Consider the following 17,960-nt stretch of genomic DNA (forward strand, 5'->3'; position numbering starts at 1 on the left):
AAAAAAAAAAAAAAAGGTAAATGAAAATTATCCAACTGAAACAGAGAAAAAAAGATAGAAAAATAGAGTGAATATCCAAGAACAATGGGACAATTAAATCGTAACACATGTGTCATTAGAATCCCAGAAAGAGAAAATGGTGCAGAAGAAATATTTGAAGAGGAAAAACCTAAGAAATTTCCATAAATTATGAACGATATCAAACTGCAGATCCAAGCAGCTAAGAGAATAGGCCAAAACACATACACGCAGTGTATTTAAACAGCTGCCCTAAGAGAAAATCTTAAAGGCAAGGGTGGAGGGAAGTGGACCAGGCAGTGAGAGAAGTACACATTTATGCATTACATGCAAAAGAAAAAAAGACAGTTACACTCGACTTCTCAAAAGAATCTATGGGAGCCAGAGACAGTGAAGTGCATTTTTTTAAAGTACTGAAAGAAAATAAAACACCACTCATCCAGAATCTTATACATTTTGAAAATACCTCTCAAAAACAAAGACAGTGGTTGCCAGGGGTTAAAGGCAGGGAGGTATGAAAAGTGACTACTAATGGGTATAATTTTATTTAGGGTTGGAATTAGATAGTGATGATGGCTGCACAACATTTTGTGGGGTTTTCTTTTTTTTTTTTGAGACAGGGTCTTGCTCTGTCACCCAGGCTGGAGTGCAGTCGTGTGATCTTGGCTCACTGTAACCTTGACCTCCTGGGGCTCAAGTGATCCTCCCACCTCAGCCTCCCACATAGCTGGGACCACAGTGCAAACCACCATGCATGGCTCATTTTATAGGTGTGACCCACCATGCCTGGCTAAGGTTTTGAATACACTAAAAACCACTGTACACTTTTAAAGGGTGAATTTTATTATATGTGAATTGTATCTCAATAAAAAAATCATGTTTTTTTAAATGGACTTTTTCAGACAAAAAGAAAAGCATTCATTACCAGCAGACCCACATTACGAGAAAAAGTCCTTCAGGCGGAAGGACTATAATACCAGACAGAAAACTGGATCTGTACAAATAAGTGAAGATCCATGGAAATGGCTAAAATGAAGATACATGTACAAAGACTTTTGCTATTTTTTACCACTCTAAAATATAATTAACCATCCACAATAAAATAATAGCAATATATTCTAAGTTTATAGCATATGTAAAAATAAAATGCATAATAGTAGCCCAAAAGACAGGAGGAACTTAGAGAATACTGTTGTAAGGTCTCTTCAATAGTAGTGTAGTACATAAAGACAGAACGTTATTAATTTAAGATGTATACTGTAAGCTGTAGGGCAACTACTAAAAACATTTTTTGAAGAAGTAAAAACAATAAGCCAATAATGGAGATGAAACACAATCATAAAAGATTATTCCCCAAACAGAAAGATTAGGAAAAAAGGAATAAAGAGTTGATGGAACAAATAGAAAACCAGCAAAACAATGGATTTTAACCCAATCACATCAATAATTACATTAAATTAAATGTTTTAAACACAAATTAAAAGAATGATTGTCAGACTGAATCAAAAAGGAAGGCTCAACTATCTGTAGTATAAAAATTCAGTTCAAGGCCGGGTGCAGTCATTCATGCCTGTAATCCTAGCACTTGTGGGGCCAAGGCGGTGGATCACCTGAGGTCAGGAGTTCAAGACCAGCCTGGCCAACATTGTGAAACCCTGTCTCTACTAAAAATACAAATATTAGCTGGGCATGATGGCACACACCTGTAATCCCAGCTATCTGGGAGGCCAAGGCAGGAGAATCACTTGAACCCAGGAGGTGGAGGTTGCAGTGAGCCAAGACCCCACCACTGCACTCCAGCCTGGGGCAACAAGAGTGAAACTCCATCTCAAAAAAACAAAAAACAAAAAACAAAAAACAAAAACAGAATGTATATTAAGCCAATACACATTAAGTTCCTAGACAGAGCAACTGACTTATACTAAGTGCTTAATATGTGCTATTATAATTGGTACATGTGGCTGGGCGTGGTGGCTCACGCCTGTAATCCCAGCCCTTTGGGAGGTCGAGGCAGGTGGATCACAAGGACAGGAGTTCGAGACCAGCCTGGCCAACATGGTGAAACCCCATCTCTACTAAAAATACAAAAATTAGCCAGGCATGGTGGCGGGCGCCTGTAGTCCCAGCTGCTCGGGAGGCTGAGGCAGGAGAATCACTTGAACTCAGGAGGAGGAGGTTGCAGTGAGCTGAGATTGTGTCACTGCACTCCAGCCGGGGCGACAGGGCAAGACTCCATCTCAAAAAAAAATAATAAATAATAATAATAATTGATAGATGTTTTATAAATTAACCTTGTCTTGAACCAAATCATTTGTTCAAGATTGAAAGGGGATTTTCTTTTTAATTTGTATTTTATTTCAATAGGTTTTTGGGGAACAGGTGGTGTCTGGTTACATAAATAAATTCTTTAATGGTGATTTATGAGATTTTGATGCACCCATCACTGATAGACAGGGGATTTTCTGAGGGTGAAGCAAACTCTCTTGACTACTGAAATTGTATCCAAAAAGTTACAAAAAAAAAAAAAAAAAAGAAAGAAACACACAAAAAACCAATGACTAAATTCTTGGGCTTATAGGATAGCACATAAGAAAAGAAACAGCTTGCTGAAACAGTAAAACTCCCTCTGCCTATAAGATAACCAAACTGGCTGAATTGATTGGAAGCTATATATAACTGACTAGAGTATATGCAGAACAAGCTTGCTTATTATCACAGCCTGAATTTCCACCATGTTTCATACTAACTCCCCCTGAATTTACATGAGACCTATATGGAGGCAGGAAGAGATAACTACACATACCTGAAGACTTTCCAGACCTCCCCTTTCCTTCCACCAATCACCTACCAATCCCAGAATCCATTTCCTAAACCTTTTTTTAAATAAAAGTACTGCCTTAAAGCAATCTAGGGAAACAGATCTGGACTCTTGTATTCTTGCTAGTCAACTTGCAATAAAAAACTTTCCTCTGTCACCCGGACTGGAGTGCAATGGTGCAATCTCGGCTCACTGCAACCTCCACCCCTTCAGGCTCAAGCTATCCTCCCACCTCAACCTGCCAAGTAGCTGGGACCAGCTACTCAGCATCATGGTATTGGCTTTTAGCACATTAGGTAGCAAGCCCCTTTTACTCGGTAACACTATTTCCAGTTCCCAAAATGAGATGACGGCTGAATAAACAATTCCCAGTTTTAACAAGCAAACTGCAGTAAGAATTCAGGTGCTTTAGCAGTGTCAGACTAAATAATCTAAAAATAAAATATGATGTTGGTATGCCTGATTTGTTTTCAATCTCCTGATAATGTTTTAAAATTAACAGTTCAAATTATGTCTTACGGTGAAAGGGTTTTTGTTTTGTTTTGTGATGGGGTCTCACTCTGTCACTCAGGCTGGAGTTCAGTGATCTCGGCTCACTGCAACCTCCACCTCTCGGGCTCAAACTGTCTTCCCACCTTAGCCTCCCAAGTAGCTGGGACCATGCCCAGCTAATTTTCTGTATTCTTGGTAAACATGGGTTTTTGCTATGTTGCCCAAATTGGTCTAGAACTCCTGAGCTCAAGCAATCCACCTGCTTTGGCCTCCCAAAGTGCTGGATTATAGGTGTGAGCCACCATGCCTGGCCTGAGCCACTGCACCCAGCCACAATGAAAGTTTTACGAGGGAAATGTTAAACGTAGAGCTATGATATGACCTAGCAATTCAACTCCTAGGCCTCTAACCAAGAGAGATGAAAATATAATCCATGCAAAAACTTGTACCTGAATGTTCATAGCAGCATTATTCATAATAACCAAAAAGTGGAAACAATCCAAGTGTCTATCAATTGATGAATTAATTAACAAAATATGGTCTATCCATACAAAAAAGGAATAAAGTGCTGATCCATGACAAACATGGATGAATCTTGAAAACATTATGCTAAGTCAAAGATGCCAGTCACAAAAGATCACATATTCTATGATTCCATTTTTATGAAATGTCCAAAATAGGCAAGTCCATAGAGATGGAAAGTAGATTGGTGTTTGCCAGGGGCTGGGCATAGTGGAGAATGAAGAGTGATTGCTAACGGATATGGAGTTTCCTTGTAGAGTGACAAAAATATTCTGAAATTAGACAGAAGTAATGATTGCATACTCTGAATATACTAAAACATTCCTGAACTGCACATTTTAAAAAGATAAATTTTATGGTGAATTATCCCTCAACGAGCTATTACTTTATTTTTTTTTGAGACAAAATCTTGCTCTGTCATCCAGGTTAGAGTGCAGTGGGGTATGATCATAGCTAACTGCAGCCTCTATCTCATGGAATCAAGCAATCCTCTCACCTCAGCTTTCTGACTAGCGGGGACTACAGGTGAACACCACCATGCCCAGCTAGTTTTTGTATTATTTGTAGAGATGGGGTTTCGCCATGTTGCCCAGGCTGGTCTCAAACTCCTGGGCTCAAGCAGTCTTCCTGTCTTGGGCTTCCAAAGTGCTGGGATCACAGGTGTGAGCCAATGTCCTGGGCCAAAGCTATCATTTTAAAATAAATAAACAGAACTACGAGGGAAGAAAAAAAAATGTCCTTTGCATTGTTTCCCTGTACCTTTCCAAATATATATTGTGAATGCTGATAATGATACCTTCTCTGTCTTGATTTGAGGAAAATAGATGAAGTATGGCTGCCTCTGGCTTGTTACTTGACATCGCTGCCACTCATAGAATCCATCTGCTAAAACGACACAGCGTCTTCCCTTTCCCAGAGGCACCTGAGGGAAAATGTGAGCAAGATATGGTCTTAGTGATACAATCATGTTTCACAGGCTGCCATTACTTGGAACTTGAGTTAAAATCTGAGGTCTGGGCCAAGTGTTATGGCTCACGCCTGTAATCCTAGCACTTTGGGAGGCCAAAGTGGCAGGATCACTTGAGGTCAGGAGTTCGAGGCCAGCCTGGCCAACAAGGTGAAACCCCATATCTACTAAAAATACAAAAATTAGCTGGGCATAGTGGTGTACACCTGTAGTCCCAGCTACTTGAGAGGCTGAAGAACAAGAATTACTTGAACTTGGCAGGCAGAGGTTGCAGTGAGCCAAGATCATGCCATTGTACTGCAGCCTGGGTCAAAGAATGAGACTCCATCTTAAAATAAATAAATCACAAACAAACAAATAAATAAAATCTAAAGTCTTCCAATATGTGATCTTAAAAGTTAATTTCTCTGTACATCTCTTTTCTTATATGTAAAAAAAGTCACAACTCACACAGATGTTGAAAAGATTAAATAATGTACATAAAAGCAACCACCTCTTTTCTAACAAATAGGTACTTGTGATAGCTAGTCTTCAAATGTGGCTCCCCAGTGAAGCATGCTTCCCAGTATTCACACCCCATGTAGACCCCTCCCATACTGAATTTGGGCTGGTTCTGTGTAACCAAAAGAACGCAACAAAAGTAGGCTGGACGTGGTGGCTCACACCTGTTATCCCAGCACTTTGGGAGGCCCAGGAAGGAGGATCACTTGAACCCTTGAGTTTGAGACCAGCCTGGGCAACATAGCCAGACCTTGCGTCTATTTAAAAAAAAAAAAAATTAGATAACAATTAAAAAATGCAGTATAAGTAATGCTGTATGACTGCCAAGATTAAGTGATGCTATAAGACCAAGCCTTGTATCTTCTATCCTGCTGTTGGATCATGCACTCTAGGGAAAATGAGTCACCATGACAGAAGACTGGCTATCCTGACACCCTCCAGCTAGGCAAGTGGAAAGCCTTCTATAGTTGTTCTAGTCATCCCAGCTGAAGTGTCAGATGTGGGTGAAGAAGTCATCTTGGACATCCAGCCTCAGCTGCCACGTAATTACAACATGAGAACCTCTAAGTGAAAACTGCCTAGATGAGCCCAGTCAACTCAGAGAATATGAGAGATAATGTTTATCATTTTGTTTCACACTACTAAGTTAAGTGTAGTTTGTTATGTAGTAACAAAATTGCATTCCATATTAACAACTGGGAACACTCTTTTTTATCTTATTTATTTATTTTTGGTTGTCCTCTGTAGGCCAGGATGGAAACACCCCTTGGAACCTTATTTTATTTCTCAGGTATACAAGGCATTAACAGCTACCAGACACCTACCTTAAATGACCGTTTCTCCATTATGGTATCACTACGACAGTTGGTAGTATTGAACTGCAGCTTGGAAGGATCACTTTCTTTGAACCAAGAAGGGATCAAGCCCCAGCGCATGGGAGCAATGATACGCTCAGAGGAGTCTGCATCCTGCCATAGAAAGAAGATCTAGTGAGGAGATCAAAATGAAATTCTAACCTAATTTAACATATGTATTTATTACATTATTTAGTCATATTGAAATATAAAAAATTCAAGATTATTTTTAAAAAGGGAATCTACTTGAAAACAATTTTTAAATTTTTTTTGAGATAAGGTCTGGCTCTGTCATCCAGGTTGGAGTACAGTGGTGCAATCTTGGCTCACTGCAACCTCCACCTCCTGGGCTTAAGACATCATTCCACCTCAGCCTCCCAAGTAGCTGGGACTACAGACACATGCCACCCCACCCAGCTAATTTTTGTATTTTTTATAGAGACGGGGTTTCACTATGTTGCCCAGGCTGGTCTTGAACTCCTGGGCTCAAGTGATTTGCCCACCTCAGCCTCCCAAAGTGTTGGGATTATGGGTGTGAGCCACCACACCCAGCCAAAAACAATTTAATGATTTATCATGATGTAGGTAACTTTAGTTCTTTAGTAATCATATTTACTAGAATGTAAGACATTCTGCTTGATAAGGTAGAGGGATGCAAAGAAGACAGGCTTTGCTCTGTTGCCCAGGCTGGGGTGCGGTGGCACAATCATAGCTCACTGCAACCTTGAACTCCTGGCCTCACATGATCGTACTGCTTCCGTCTCCCAAGTAGCTGGGACTACAGGTACACACCACCATGCCCAGCTAATTTGTTAATTTTCTGTAGAGATGAGGTCTTACTGTTTTGCTCAGGCTGGTCTTGAACTCTTATACTGAAGTGATTTTCCTGCCTCAGTCTCTCAAAGCACTGGAGGACACTATTTTTAGGAAAACCTATATACAAGGTTGGCCCTCGATTAACATCTCAGAACTAGATTTTGAGAGTGTTCCTACCTTTCCCCAACTCATAAGGGTGGATTATTTTGCCTAGTCTGTGTAAACAATAAAGTTTATGCCAAATACCTGTTTTCCTTCTGGGAGTCTGAAGTTTTGGTACCTGCTAGTCAGAGTGCCTACCTAATCAGCCTCCAATAAAGATCTTGGACCCTGAGTCTCTAATGGGTTTCTCTGGGCATAAACATTGTACATACTAGCTTGGGCAACATGGCAAACTCCTGTTTCTTAAAAAAAAAAAAAAAAACCCAAAAAATTATCCAGGTGTGATGGCATGCACCTGTAGCTCCAGCTACTTGGAAGGCAGAGGTAGGAGGACCACTGGAGCCTAGGAAGTCGAGGCTGCTAGTGAGCTGTGATTGAGCCACTGCACTCCAGCCTGGATGACAGAGCGAGACCTTCTCTCAAAAACAAAACAAACAAAACAAACAAAAACACTGTAGATACATTACTACATTTTTTCATTGCTGAAGAAAGTAACATGCTTAGAGTATCTTCCCACAAGGAGAACATAAGGAAACCTGTGCATGATTTTTTCCAGATTTCTACTAGTATCTTTTTCCTTTGCTGATTCTGTTGTGTCCTTTCACTAATAAACCTTAGACACAATACGCCTTATATGTTTCGCCCCTAATGAATCTCTAAATATGGCAGCAGTCTTGGGGACTCCCAATGCATGGCTGTCAAACTTTTTTGAATAAGGGGCCCCTTGATAATTTAATGAAATCTACAGATTAAGAAGCACATATACATTATTATGCATGGCACGGCATAGTACACTCTGGGTTGGATGACACAGGTGAGCAGAGAGTGCATTTTGGGGTGTTACTACAATGGTTCAGGGGTCTGGCAATGGCAGTGAGAATAACAGTGATATCTAAAAGATTTTTAAAAAATGAAATTGTAGTACAAATGGATTTGGATGAAACAAAGCAGGTATGATTAAGTTTTCAAACCTAGAAGAGTGAAATAATGATGGTACTACTGAACAGAGAAGAAAAAAAGCTTATGAAAGGTTTCATCAGTTGATGAAGGGTTTTAAGAAGATCATGTGTTGAACTTCTGATACTAGTGAGAAGTCTCTGGCAGTTTTCAAAAAATGGTTGCAAAATCTGACTCTCACTGAGAGTTGGGAATCTATGTTCATTCCCCCTTGAATCTGGACGGGCTTGTAACTCACTTCCCCTTGAATCTGGATGGGCTTGTAACCAACAGAATGTGGCACAAGTGATACTATATGATTTATATCACAGTTCTGAAAGCTGGGATTAAGGTGCCAGTATATTTGGTGTCTGGTGAGGGTCCACTTTCTGGTTCACAGATGGTCCCTTCTCGCTTTGTCATCACATGGTAGATGGAATGAGCTAGCTCTCTGTGGTGTCTTTTATAAGGGCACTAATCCCAATCATGAAGGCTCTGACTTCCCAAAGGCCCTACCTCCTAATACCATCGTCCTGGGGGTTAGGATTAACATATGCATTTTTCAAGGACACAGACACTGAAACCATAGCAGCTGTGATCTAATAAAACTTTATTTACATAAACAGGCAATAGGCCAGATTTGGTCTGAGGACCGTAGTTTGCCAATCTCTGTTATAGAGGAAAGAGCAAGGTCTTTGCAAGGAGATCCTGATTCAAAAAGCCTTTCTCTGAGCCAGGCATGGTAGCTCACACCTGTAATCCCAGGACTTTGGGAGGCTGAGGCAAGTGGATCACTTGAGGTCAGGAGTTCAAGACCAGCCTGGCCAACATGACGAAACCCCATCTTTACTAAAAATACAAAAATTAGCTGGGTATGGTGGTGTGTGCCTGTAATCCCAGTTACTTGGGAGGCTAAGGCACAACAAGAATCACTTGAGCCTGGGAGATGCAGGTTGCAGTGAACTTAGAATGCGCCCCTGCACTCTAGCCTAAGTAACAGAAAAAAAAAATCCTTTCCTGCTACTTAGCAGGTTGGACTAGTCTCAATTTCTTGGGCCCTCAACTTTCCTTATCCAAAAAACAGAATGAACAATACTTACCTCGTAGTACAATTTTCAAGAATGAAAGATAATATAGTTAAAATGTGTGGCATGGAGTAGGGACTTAAATTGTAGTATAATATTTTTCTAAAGTAAGGATTAAAAACAAATCATAAAATTATCTGTAAAAAGATGATTATTAATGCCATGAAGATAAAGTTTCTTAGAGGGTATATCATGCACAGGCCTTAACCTGGGGATACAAAAAATTTTGTTAAAAGAAGAAATGAAATAAAATAAAATGGAAAAATAAATAAATAAATAAAAAATAGAAGTAGAAATGAGGGTAAAGGCAGAGTTCTAAGTAAAAGTACTACTAAGATAAAAGTAGACTGAAGAAAGTCAGGAGAGGATGGAATCTGGAGAAAAGAATCACCAGTACTGGAAGGTTCAGGAGAAGGGCTTCCTTTTGTTTAAAAGCTAATCCCTCTACTATGTTCCTGATAAAATCCAGTTCTGCTTCTTCCAGAATCCTGCCTGCTGTATACATTAATTATCTTTATTTTGAGATCGAGTCTTGCTCTGTTGCCCAGGCTGGAATGCAGTGGCAAGATCTCGGGCTCAATGCAACCTCTGTCTCTTCGGTTCAAGCGATTCTCCTGCCTCAGCCTCCCAAGTAGCTGGGATTACAGGCATGCGCCACTATGCCCGGTTAATTTTGTATTTTTAGTAGAGACAGGGTTTCACCATGTTGGTCAGGATGGTCTCGAACTCCTAATCTCAAGTGATCCACCCGCCTCCGCCTCCGCCTCCCAAAGTGCTGGGATTACAGGTATGACTCAAAAGTTTTGAGACCAGCTTGAGCCACATAGTGAGAACTTCCCCCTTAAACCTCAAAATGGCAAAGCCTGTGATCCCAGCTGCTGGGAAGACTGAGGCAACAGGACTGATTGAGCCCAGGAGGTCAAGGTTACAGTCAGCCATGATTGGCCCACTGCACTCCATCCAGCCTGGGCAACCCAGCAAGATCCTGTGTCCAAAAAAAAAAAAAAAAAAAAAAGTCTTCTAAGCAGAAGGACCCCCAGCTCAATGCATAAATAATAAGAGACAACATTACGCAATGGTCAACTAAATCTCTCATCAGAAACTTGCAAGACAATACTGAAAAATCTGTGGTTCTCACTACAAGACAACTTGGACACACCCCTCCCTATCATCCGGGGACTTCTGGCAATTAGCTGAAGATACCTTCTGTTGTTCTTATCTGGGGGATGCTACTGACATCTAGCTGGTAAAGGATGTTGCTAAATGCTCTACAACGCCCAGAATAGCTTCCTATAACAAAAAATTATCCTGGCCAAAACTGTCAATGGTGTCAAGGTTGAGAACTCTGTTCTCACAAATTCCACTGATCATCTTTGAGAGTATGCACTTGACCACTGTAAACCAAACCCAAATGTGAGAATGATCATAGAAAGTAGTTGAGAAGCCAAAACACTAAAAACATTGCTCAATATTAGTCATCTTTCCTCTACCCTTTTGGACTTCTGAACAGAACAGCTGGTAGCACTGAAGTGGGTAAATGAAAGAGGAAATAATTTGCAAATCTGTGGTTTCAAATGAAAATGCTGCAATCTATATACATATGCAGGCCGTTGATGATTTGAATGAACTACCAAAATGGTTTTAATTTTCCTTTATAAGTTTGAGAAAATGAGATACCAAATATTATCAAAATTAAGAAACCCTAGCAATCTTAACAAAACTTGTTAGAGATGTGGAATCAAATACGACTCAGCAAATTCATACCACTGACCCAAATGAGGGCTATATTTGCTAGGGGCTCCACCTTCCCCATTCCTGGTTCCTGCATGCCTCCACTAGAGTGGGGATGGTGGTCTGGATCTCAGTTCTAGCTCTGTCCTTCACTGATTAGGTAACCTAGGACAAGTTATAATCTTTCTATATTTCTATCTTTACATCTGTTAAACAAATTTTTCTTCCAGCTAACTTTCTATAATTCTAAGGAGGTCATATAAATGATTAAGGCTCATTTTTTGTTTGTTTGTTAAAAATAGGGTCTCATTTGCTCAGGCTGGTGTCTTGAAATCCTGGTCTCAAGCAATCCTCCTGCCTCAGCTTCCCCAAAGTGCTAGGATTACAGGCCTAAGCCACCAGGTCTGGCTAGGCTCATACACTTAATCCTGCTCTCTATTCTCACTCTAAATTATGCCTTCCTTTGAAGTATGTTTCATGCTCTCTTTTCCCCTTCAAGGTTCACCAGGATATTTTGATTCCTCTCTCATTTAAAATAAAAGTTTTAATAGGGAAGTATGTATCCTCTAAAAAGGACTCAAAAATAAATATTTCATATAAATGGCTTCATTCAACCAAAAAGATTAATGTTATTTGCTTTTTTTTTTTTTTTTTTTTTGTGAGACTGAGTCTCGCTCTGTCGCCCAGGCTGAAGTGCAGTGGCACATTCTCAATTCACTGCAATCTCTGCCTCCCAGGTTCAAGTGATTCTCCTGCCTCAGCCTCCTGAGTAGCTGGGACTACAGGAGCATGCCGCCATGCCTAGGTAAATTTTTCTGTTTTTTTCAATAGAGACAAGGTTTCACCATGTTGGCCAGGCTGATCTTGAACTCCTGACTTCAAGTGATCCACATGCCTAGAACTCCCAAAATGGTGGGGTTACAGGCATAAGCCACTGCACCCAGCTGTTATATGTTATCTTTATTTATTTATTAGACAGAGTCTCACTCTGTTGACCAGGCCAGAGTGCAGTGGTGTGATCTTGGCTCACCACAACCTTTGCCTCCCAGGTTCAAGTCATTCTTCTGCCTCAGCCTCCCAAGTAGCTGGGATTACAGGCACCCACCACTACAGCTGGCTAATTTTTGTATTTTCAGTAAAGACAGGGTTTCACCATGTTGGCCAGGCTGGTCTCAAACTCCTGACCTCAGGTGATCCACCTGCCTCAGCCTCCCAAAGTGTTGGGATTACAGGCACAAGCCACCAGGCCCAGCCTGTTACCCTTATTTCAAAATAATGTGATATAACGCAGAAATTAGTCCTTTTTGACTATCATATTATCACAAAAGTTCTAAAGAGTATGTACCATGTCGGGTACCGTGGTTCACACCTGTAATCCCAACACTTTGGGGGGCTGAGGTGGGCAGATCACCTGAGGTCAGGGGTTTGAGATCACCCTGACCAACATGGAGAAACCCCGTGTCTACTAAAAACATAAAAAAATTAGCAGGGCATGGTGGCACATGCCTGTAATCCCAGGTACTCAGAAGGCTGGGGCAGGAGAATTGCTTGAACCCGGGAGGTGGAGGTTGTGATGAGCTGAGATAGCACCATTACACTCCAGCCTAAGCAGCACAAGCCAAACTCTGTCTCAAATCAAACAAACAAAAAAATAATAAGTACCAGAGGTATAATCAACTTTATAAAGTGACTTCAGTATTATGGATCAAATAGAGTAAAAATTCAGGAAGGAAACAATCGTGATTTTTAAAAACATGTCAAGGTCATTTAAAATATTTAAGACATCGAGAAACTATTACTTTCTAGAACGGAACATTTTATTACACACACATACACACACACACACACACACACACTTTCAGGAGATAAGGTGAAGAACTAAGATATGAATGTAACTGACTGGTAATTCCAACCCTACAGCATTAAATACTATAAACACAATGACTGCAATTAAACCTCAGACAACCAAACTAAATACATGTTTCTAGCTTTCGTAAAAGACAAACATAAATAAGACTGAAAACACAAGCAAAAAGGATAAAACTTTTCAATGTTCAAAAAACATCAGAAGTGTTTTAAATTAACTGATCTTAAGCCTGTCCTAGACCTACAAAGTCTGATTCTGCTGGCTTGGTAAGGGGTATAAAGACATTAATTTTTAAAATTTATTTTTTAGGTAGGGTCTTGATCTGTCAGCCAGGTGGGAGTGCAAGTGATACAACCATGGCTCATTGAAGCTGCGACTTCCCCAGCTCAGGTGATCTTCCCGCCTCATTTTTAAATTTTTTGCAGAGATGGGGGTCTCACTATGTTGCCCAGACTGGTCTCAAACTTCTTGGCTCAAGTGATCCTCCCACCTCAGCTTCCCAAAGTGCTGGGGTTACAGGCATGAGCCTGGGCAACTGGCCTTAATTTTGTTTTTTTTAAAGATACTCCAATGACCCTGATGATCAGTGAGGTATGAAAGCTGCTATTTTAAAACACAAAGCTCATATAAATTTGGCATATATTAAGGCTAGTATGCCTTGTATAGAAAAGGCATTTAAATTAAACCTGAAAAACGCTGAAAAATACATCTTTATCAGTGTTAGAATACACTGATAAAACTTCTTGCATGAGGCCAAGAGGGGTTCTGAACTGGAAGTCAGAATGTATCAGTAAAGGCTGGTTTTTAATGTCATCCCAAGAGGCTGAGCACAGACCAAACCAAATAGGAGACGACGACCATCTGGGCGAGGGGCTAGCATGGTGCAAAGCTGGTTACCTTCTCAAAGTGCAGTCGAGACAGAAGCACTGGGCTGTTGGATTGAGGACTCTTGTTGTAAGAGGGGCAGTACTTATCAGGGTCCCTCCATTCTGGGAGCCGCTGCTGGCCCCGCCGATCCTGGTAGGCACAAGCTCTGGTGAGAACCTCTATAGGTAAGTGACAGGATGTTCGTCCACACATTCTTCAACACCGCCCCTCGAAACCTTTAATCACAAAACGTAAGGAAAAGGATTACGTATCTCAAATACGAGGTATTATTCCTTGAACGGCCTTCTCTTTCCGTTCCCACCGCGCCCTGCCACTCCGTGACCACCGTCTAAAGTCTTCCCCGAGACGTCCCACAAGGACAAGGATGTGCCTGTTTGCTTCGCTCCCTGGGCCCACTGCCCAGCTCCGTGCAGGGCACGGAGGCAAGTCCCGGGAGGAGCTCCGCAACAGCCTGCCTGAGCGCGGGAAGAGCCGCCGCGGAGGGGGCTTCACGGTTCAGCCAAGCAGGGAAAGCGCAGCTAGCAGGGGTCGCCTCCTCCGGCGACTCGGTACCCCTAACTCCCTGTCCTTCCCCCCCATCCCCACTGGGGTCAGCGCCCCACGCCTGTCAGCACCCGCTCACCTCGAGGGCGGCCACTGGACAGCCCCGGAGCGGCCCGCAGAACCCCCGCCTCCCGCCCGCATGTCCGCAGCGCCGCCAGGCCCGAACTGCGAACCTGAGGGCCGCGGACCTGGCTCCGGACTCTGCTCCCCGGAGCGGGGGCCGGTTCTCGGGGAGCAGGTGGCTCCTAGTTGCTGGCCGCTACCCTCGCCCCTCCCCGCGTCGCCTCCCCTCCGCTCCGGCCCTCAGACTCTGCCGCCCCGCGTCACCTCACTTCGGCCCACGCCGCCCTCTCAGCGTCCCCTCGTGTCCGCTAGTGCCTCCGCACCCTTCGGTCCTCCGGCGTCGCTTCACCTCCTCTCCGCTCCCCAACACCCCGGCCGCTGGCGTTGCTTCCTCTCCCCTCACCTCCCCACAGCCTCCCCAGCCGCCTCCCTCCGCTCCGCTCCCCTCCCCTTAGGCCGCCCCTCACGTCACGCCGCCTCTGCCCGCGCTCCCGACGCTAGGCCCCGCCCCCAGGGGCTAGTGGTTCGCGAGGCGCCCTAGAGTCCCGGGTGCTGCGTCTTCTTTCCTCGGGTTTGGGATGAATCTTCTCCCATTTCCCCGGGAGATGGTGACTGCCTTGGAGGACGCTTCGATCTCAAGCTACTCTGGGCTCCACTTTCCTCCATATTGGCCGGTTCCCTGGCGGGGTTAACCTTCCTCCCCGCCCCCAGCGCGAGCCGCAGGGCCGGCGGGGAAGGTTCCCGCCGCGCTGACTCCAGGGCACTGGGTCATCAAAGGCGGGAAACCAGGAAACTCCACTCCTAACTTCACAGTCCTTCCAGCTGCCTCACAGTGCGAGGCAAAAATGCAGGAACACTGGAGAAGAAATGGAAGCCAGGAGAACTTCCAGGAATCGCGCATATCGCCCTCAAAACGGTGGTGGGCACGATGGGACTGTCCTGCCCCTACAATCTCCACCCCACCAGCTGAATCTCTAAGGGTGAGGCCGATTTTTAAAACAGTCTTGATGGGTCTACTTTGGCCTCAAAGTTGGTAAAATAACCTGGCTTGAGCTTATAAGCCTTCTCCCCGTGGGATGGAAACCCGATTTCTTCTTGGCAGTCCACAGGGAATGCTCTGGAGAGCTGTTCTTCGCCTATGCTGATTCGCTGAACTGAACAGGGAGCAGAAACCCCAGAGCACACTCTACGTGGGACCTGAGGCTGGGTAATGGCCTGACGCTGGACCCGAGCCCTTTGGAGCCTCTATATCAACTATCAAAGGAGGGTGCATTGCGAAGAAGTGCGAATGGGAGGGAGTGTGAACTCAGTGCCTGTTAGCTGATTCACTCAACCGACTTGCATCGCTCCCACGCCGGGGCTTGGTGCATGGACAGCGATGACGGGGAGAGGGTCCGGCCTCACAGGACTACAACAGCCAAAGGGTTGTGGGTACAAGGGGGACAGGGCAGGTGTTCCGTGGGAGGCCTTGAAGGGGAAGGTGGAGTCCTGAAGCATGAGTCCGAAGAAGTAGCAATCATTCAATAAATACATGCTGATTTATTACAGAGATAGTTTCTTGGGGGATAAATTCAAGAGGAGTTGAGAATGTTTTATTCATTTACAATGTCCCTTTCCTGGAAGGGAGGATAGCAAGATTTAGGACAAGCTAAAATCATCCCCTATTAAACAAACAAAAAAAAAATCACTCCCAAATAGTCCCAGGTAGGGGGACAGAATAAAAAAAAATATATCTGCAATGATTCCTAATTGTTTTTGAATACAGAACCTTGGGAAGGGGTTTCTGATAGTTTCATGAGGAAGGCACAACTATCCAGGTAGTGTTGGGGAAGGGTATAAGGTCCTATGCAAGCTGGCCCCTTAGCCCACAGATGCCAAGATGATGTCTACTGGCAGCTCCTCCAAACTTCTGGCTGTCACCTGCATTGTAACTGTGTCCAAAAGCAGCAGCCGGGCACGCACCAGGATGTCATGACCACCCCGGAACACACCTAGAAGGGAAGAGAGAGTACAGGTTTATAAGGCAGAAGGGACTGTACAGGTCAGGCTGAGGATGGCATTTGCAGCAACTCATCAAGGCAGCTCTGGTGTGGTGAAATGGGCGGACAGCTGGGCTGAAATCCCCGAGTGAGGGATTTCACTGTACAAGTCACTGTCTCTCTGGGCTTTAGCATCCTCAACTACAAGTGGAGGGGATGATAATAGCATATTTCAGGCATCTGCCAAGTTCAAAAGAATTGATGGACATATAAGGCTTGTATCTGATGTCACAGAGGCTCTCGCACCTTGGCTAAATCTTAAGAGCACAAATGAAGGGAACAACAGCCCCACCATGAGAAAACCGCAGGACAGGTGTCTGCAAGACCCAGGGGACTGGGTTGCTTCAGTGTGGCCACAAACTGTCAGCTGTAAGCAGGGCACTGAAGCAGAGCCTCCTTTCTTTTTTTTTTCTTGAGACGGAGTCTCACTCTGTTGGCCAGGCTGGAGTGCAGTGGCTCGATCTTGGCTCACCGCAACCTTCGCCTCCTGGGTTCAAGTGATTCTCCTGCCTCAGCCTCTTGAGTAGCTGGGATTACAGGCGCCAACCACCATGCCTGGCTAATTTTTGTATTTTTAGTAGAGACGAGGTTTTACCATGTTAGCTAGGCTGGTCTTGAACTCCTGACCTCAGGTGATCCACCTGCCTCAGCCTCCCAAAGTGCTGGGATTACAGGAGTGAGCCACTGCGCCCAGCCCAGAGCCCCTTTCAATCCTGTTTGTAAACAGCCAAAAAAAACCCATCTCATTTCCTTTAGTTAACTGTTTTAGGTATAATTGTATTGCCCTTTAAAAAGGGGAAGGGGTCATTCTCTTAGAGAAATACATAGATACAGAAGGGTTTACATACAAAATGCTATTTCCGGAATTTGCTAGTAAATAATCTGGGAAGGAGAATAAGTGTGGATACACTCAACCAACCCTGCAGAAAATCAGTCAAAGGATATGAAAACAATGATCAGAAAAGGAAATACAAATGCCTCAACATTCGACAAGATATTTAAATGGAAAAGAGAAAAACGTCACTATCATTTTCCATACAGACAGGCAAAGGTCATAAAGTGTGATAACACTGTGTTGTCCACAGTGTGGAAGGAAAAGTATACAACTCCTGTGGAAGGCAACTTGGAATTATTTATCAAGATGAGAAACACAAATCACTTTGACCTAGTGATGCCTTGGGAAATTTATCCTACAGATATTCCCGGTGCACATATGCAAATTAAAGTGTGAGAGAGTGTGTATGTGTACACAATTATTTACTGTAACATCTGTAACAGCAAAAGATTGAAAACAAACTAAATGTTCATCAGTAGCTGCTGTTCCATAGAATATGTGGTGCATCCACACAACGGAATACTAAGCAGCTATTAATTAAAAAAAAAAAAAAAAAAAATGGGTTCTAAAGGCCGACGCAATGGCTCATGCCTGTAATCCCAGCACTTTGGGAGGCCGAGGTGGGCGGATCACAAGGTCAGGAGTTTGAGACCAGCCTGACCAACACGGTGAAACCCTTTCTCTAGTAAAAATACAAAAAAAAAAAAGTTCTGGAGATGGACGGTGGTCATAGTTTTACAATAGTGTGAATGCACCTAATGCGCTGAACCATACACTTAAAAATGGTTAAAATGGTGAATTTTTTTTTTTTTTTTTTTTTTTT

At 43.3% G+C, this 17,960-nt stretch overlaps 2 protein-coding genes and 1 long non-coding RNA gene across 6 annotated transcripts in view; 1 reads left to right on the top strand and 2 right to left on the bottom strand.

Moving 5' to 3' along the window:
• HMCES (5-hydroxymethylcytosine binding, ES cell specific) overlaps nucleotides 1-14,705 on the bottom strand; it is a 23,128-nt gene extending 8,423 nt beyond the window's left edge. The window contains exons 1-4 of one of the 4 annotated variants that reach the window (XM_017511928.2): nucleotides 14,667-14,705; nucleotides 13,667-13,872; nucleotides 6,143-6,286; nucleotides 4,647-4,772 (exon numbers count right to left, since the gene is read on the bottom strand). In XM_017511928.2, the coding sequence (XP_017367417.1) occupies nucleotides 4,647-4,772; nucleotides 6,143-6,286; nucleotides 13,667-13,849 (453 nt within the window). In that variant the 5' untranslated portion in view covers nucleotides 13,850-13,872; nucleotides 14,667-14,705. The other 3 variants (XM_037732594.1, XM_037732595.1, XM_037732593.1) reach the window with 3 other exon arrangements.
• A 19-nt stretch (nucleotides 14,706-14,724) lies between these two features.
• LOC108291509 lies at nucleotides 14,725-15,929 on the top strand. The gene is made up of 2 exons (XR_005197321.1): nucleotides 14,725-15,243; nucleotides 15,366-15,929. It is a non-coding gene; the product is annotated as an uncharacterized LOC108291509 (long non-coding RNA).
• The window catches only part of COPG1 (COPI coat complex subunit gamma 1), a 29,021-nt gene continuing 26,843 nt past the window's right edge, over nucleotides 15,783-17,960 (bottom strand). The window contains exon 24 of the mRNA XM_017511927.2: nucleotides 15,783-16,254. Within this exon, the coding sequence (XP_017367416.1) occupies nucleotides 16,124-16,254 (131 nt within the window). The 3' untranslated portion in view covers nucleotides 15,783-16,123. The remainder of the gene's footprint in view (nucleotides 16,255-17,960) is intronic.

The sequence above is a fragment of the Cebus imitator genome, unplaced genomic scaffold (assembly GCF_001604975.1).
Source record: "Cebus imitator isolate Cc_AM_T3 unplaced genomic scaffold, Cebus_imitator-1.0 Scaffold457, whole genome shotgun sequence".
Lineage (NCBI taxonomy): Eukaryota > Metazoa > Chordata > Mammalia > Primates > Cebidae > Cebus > Cebus imitator.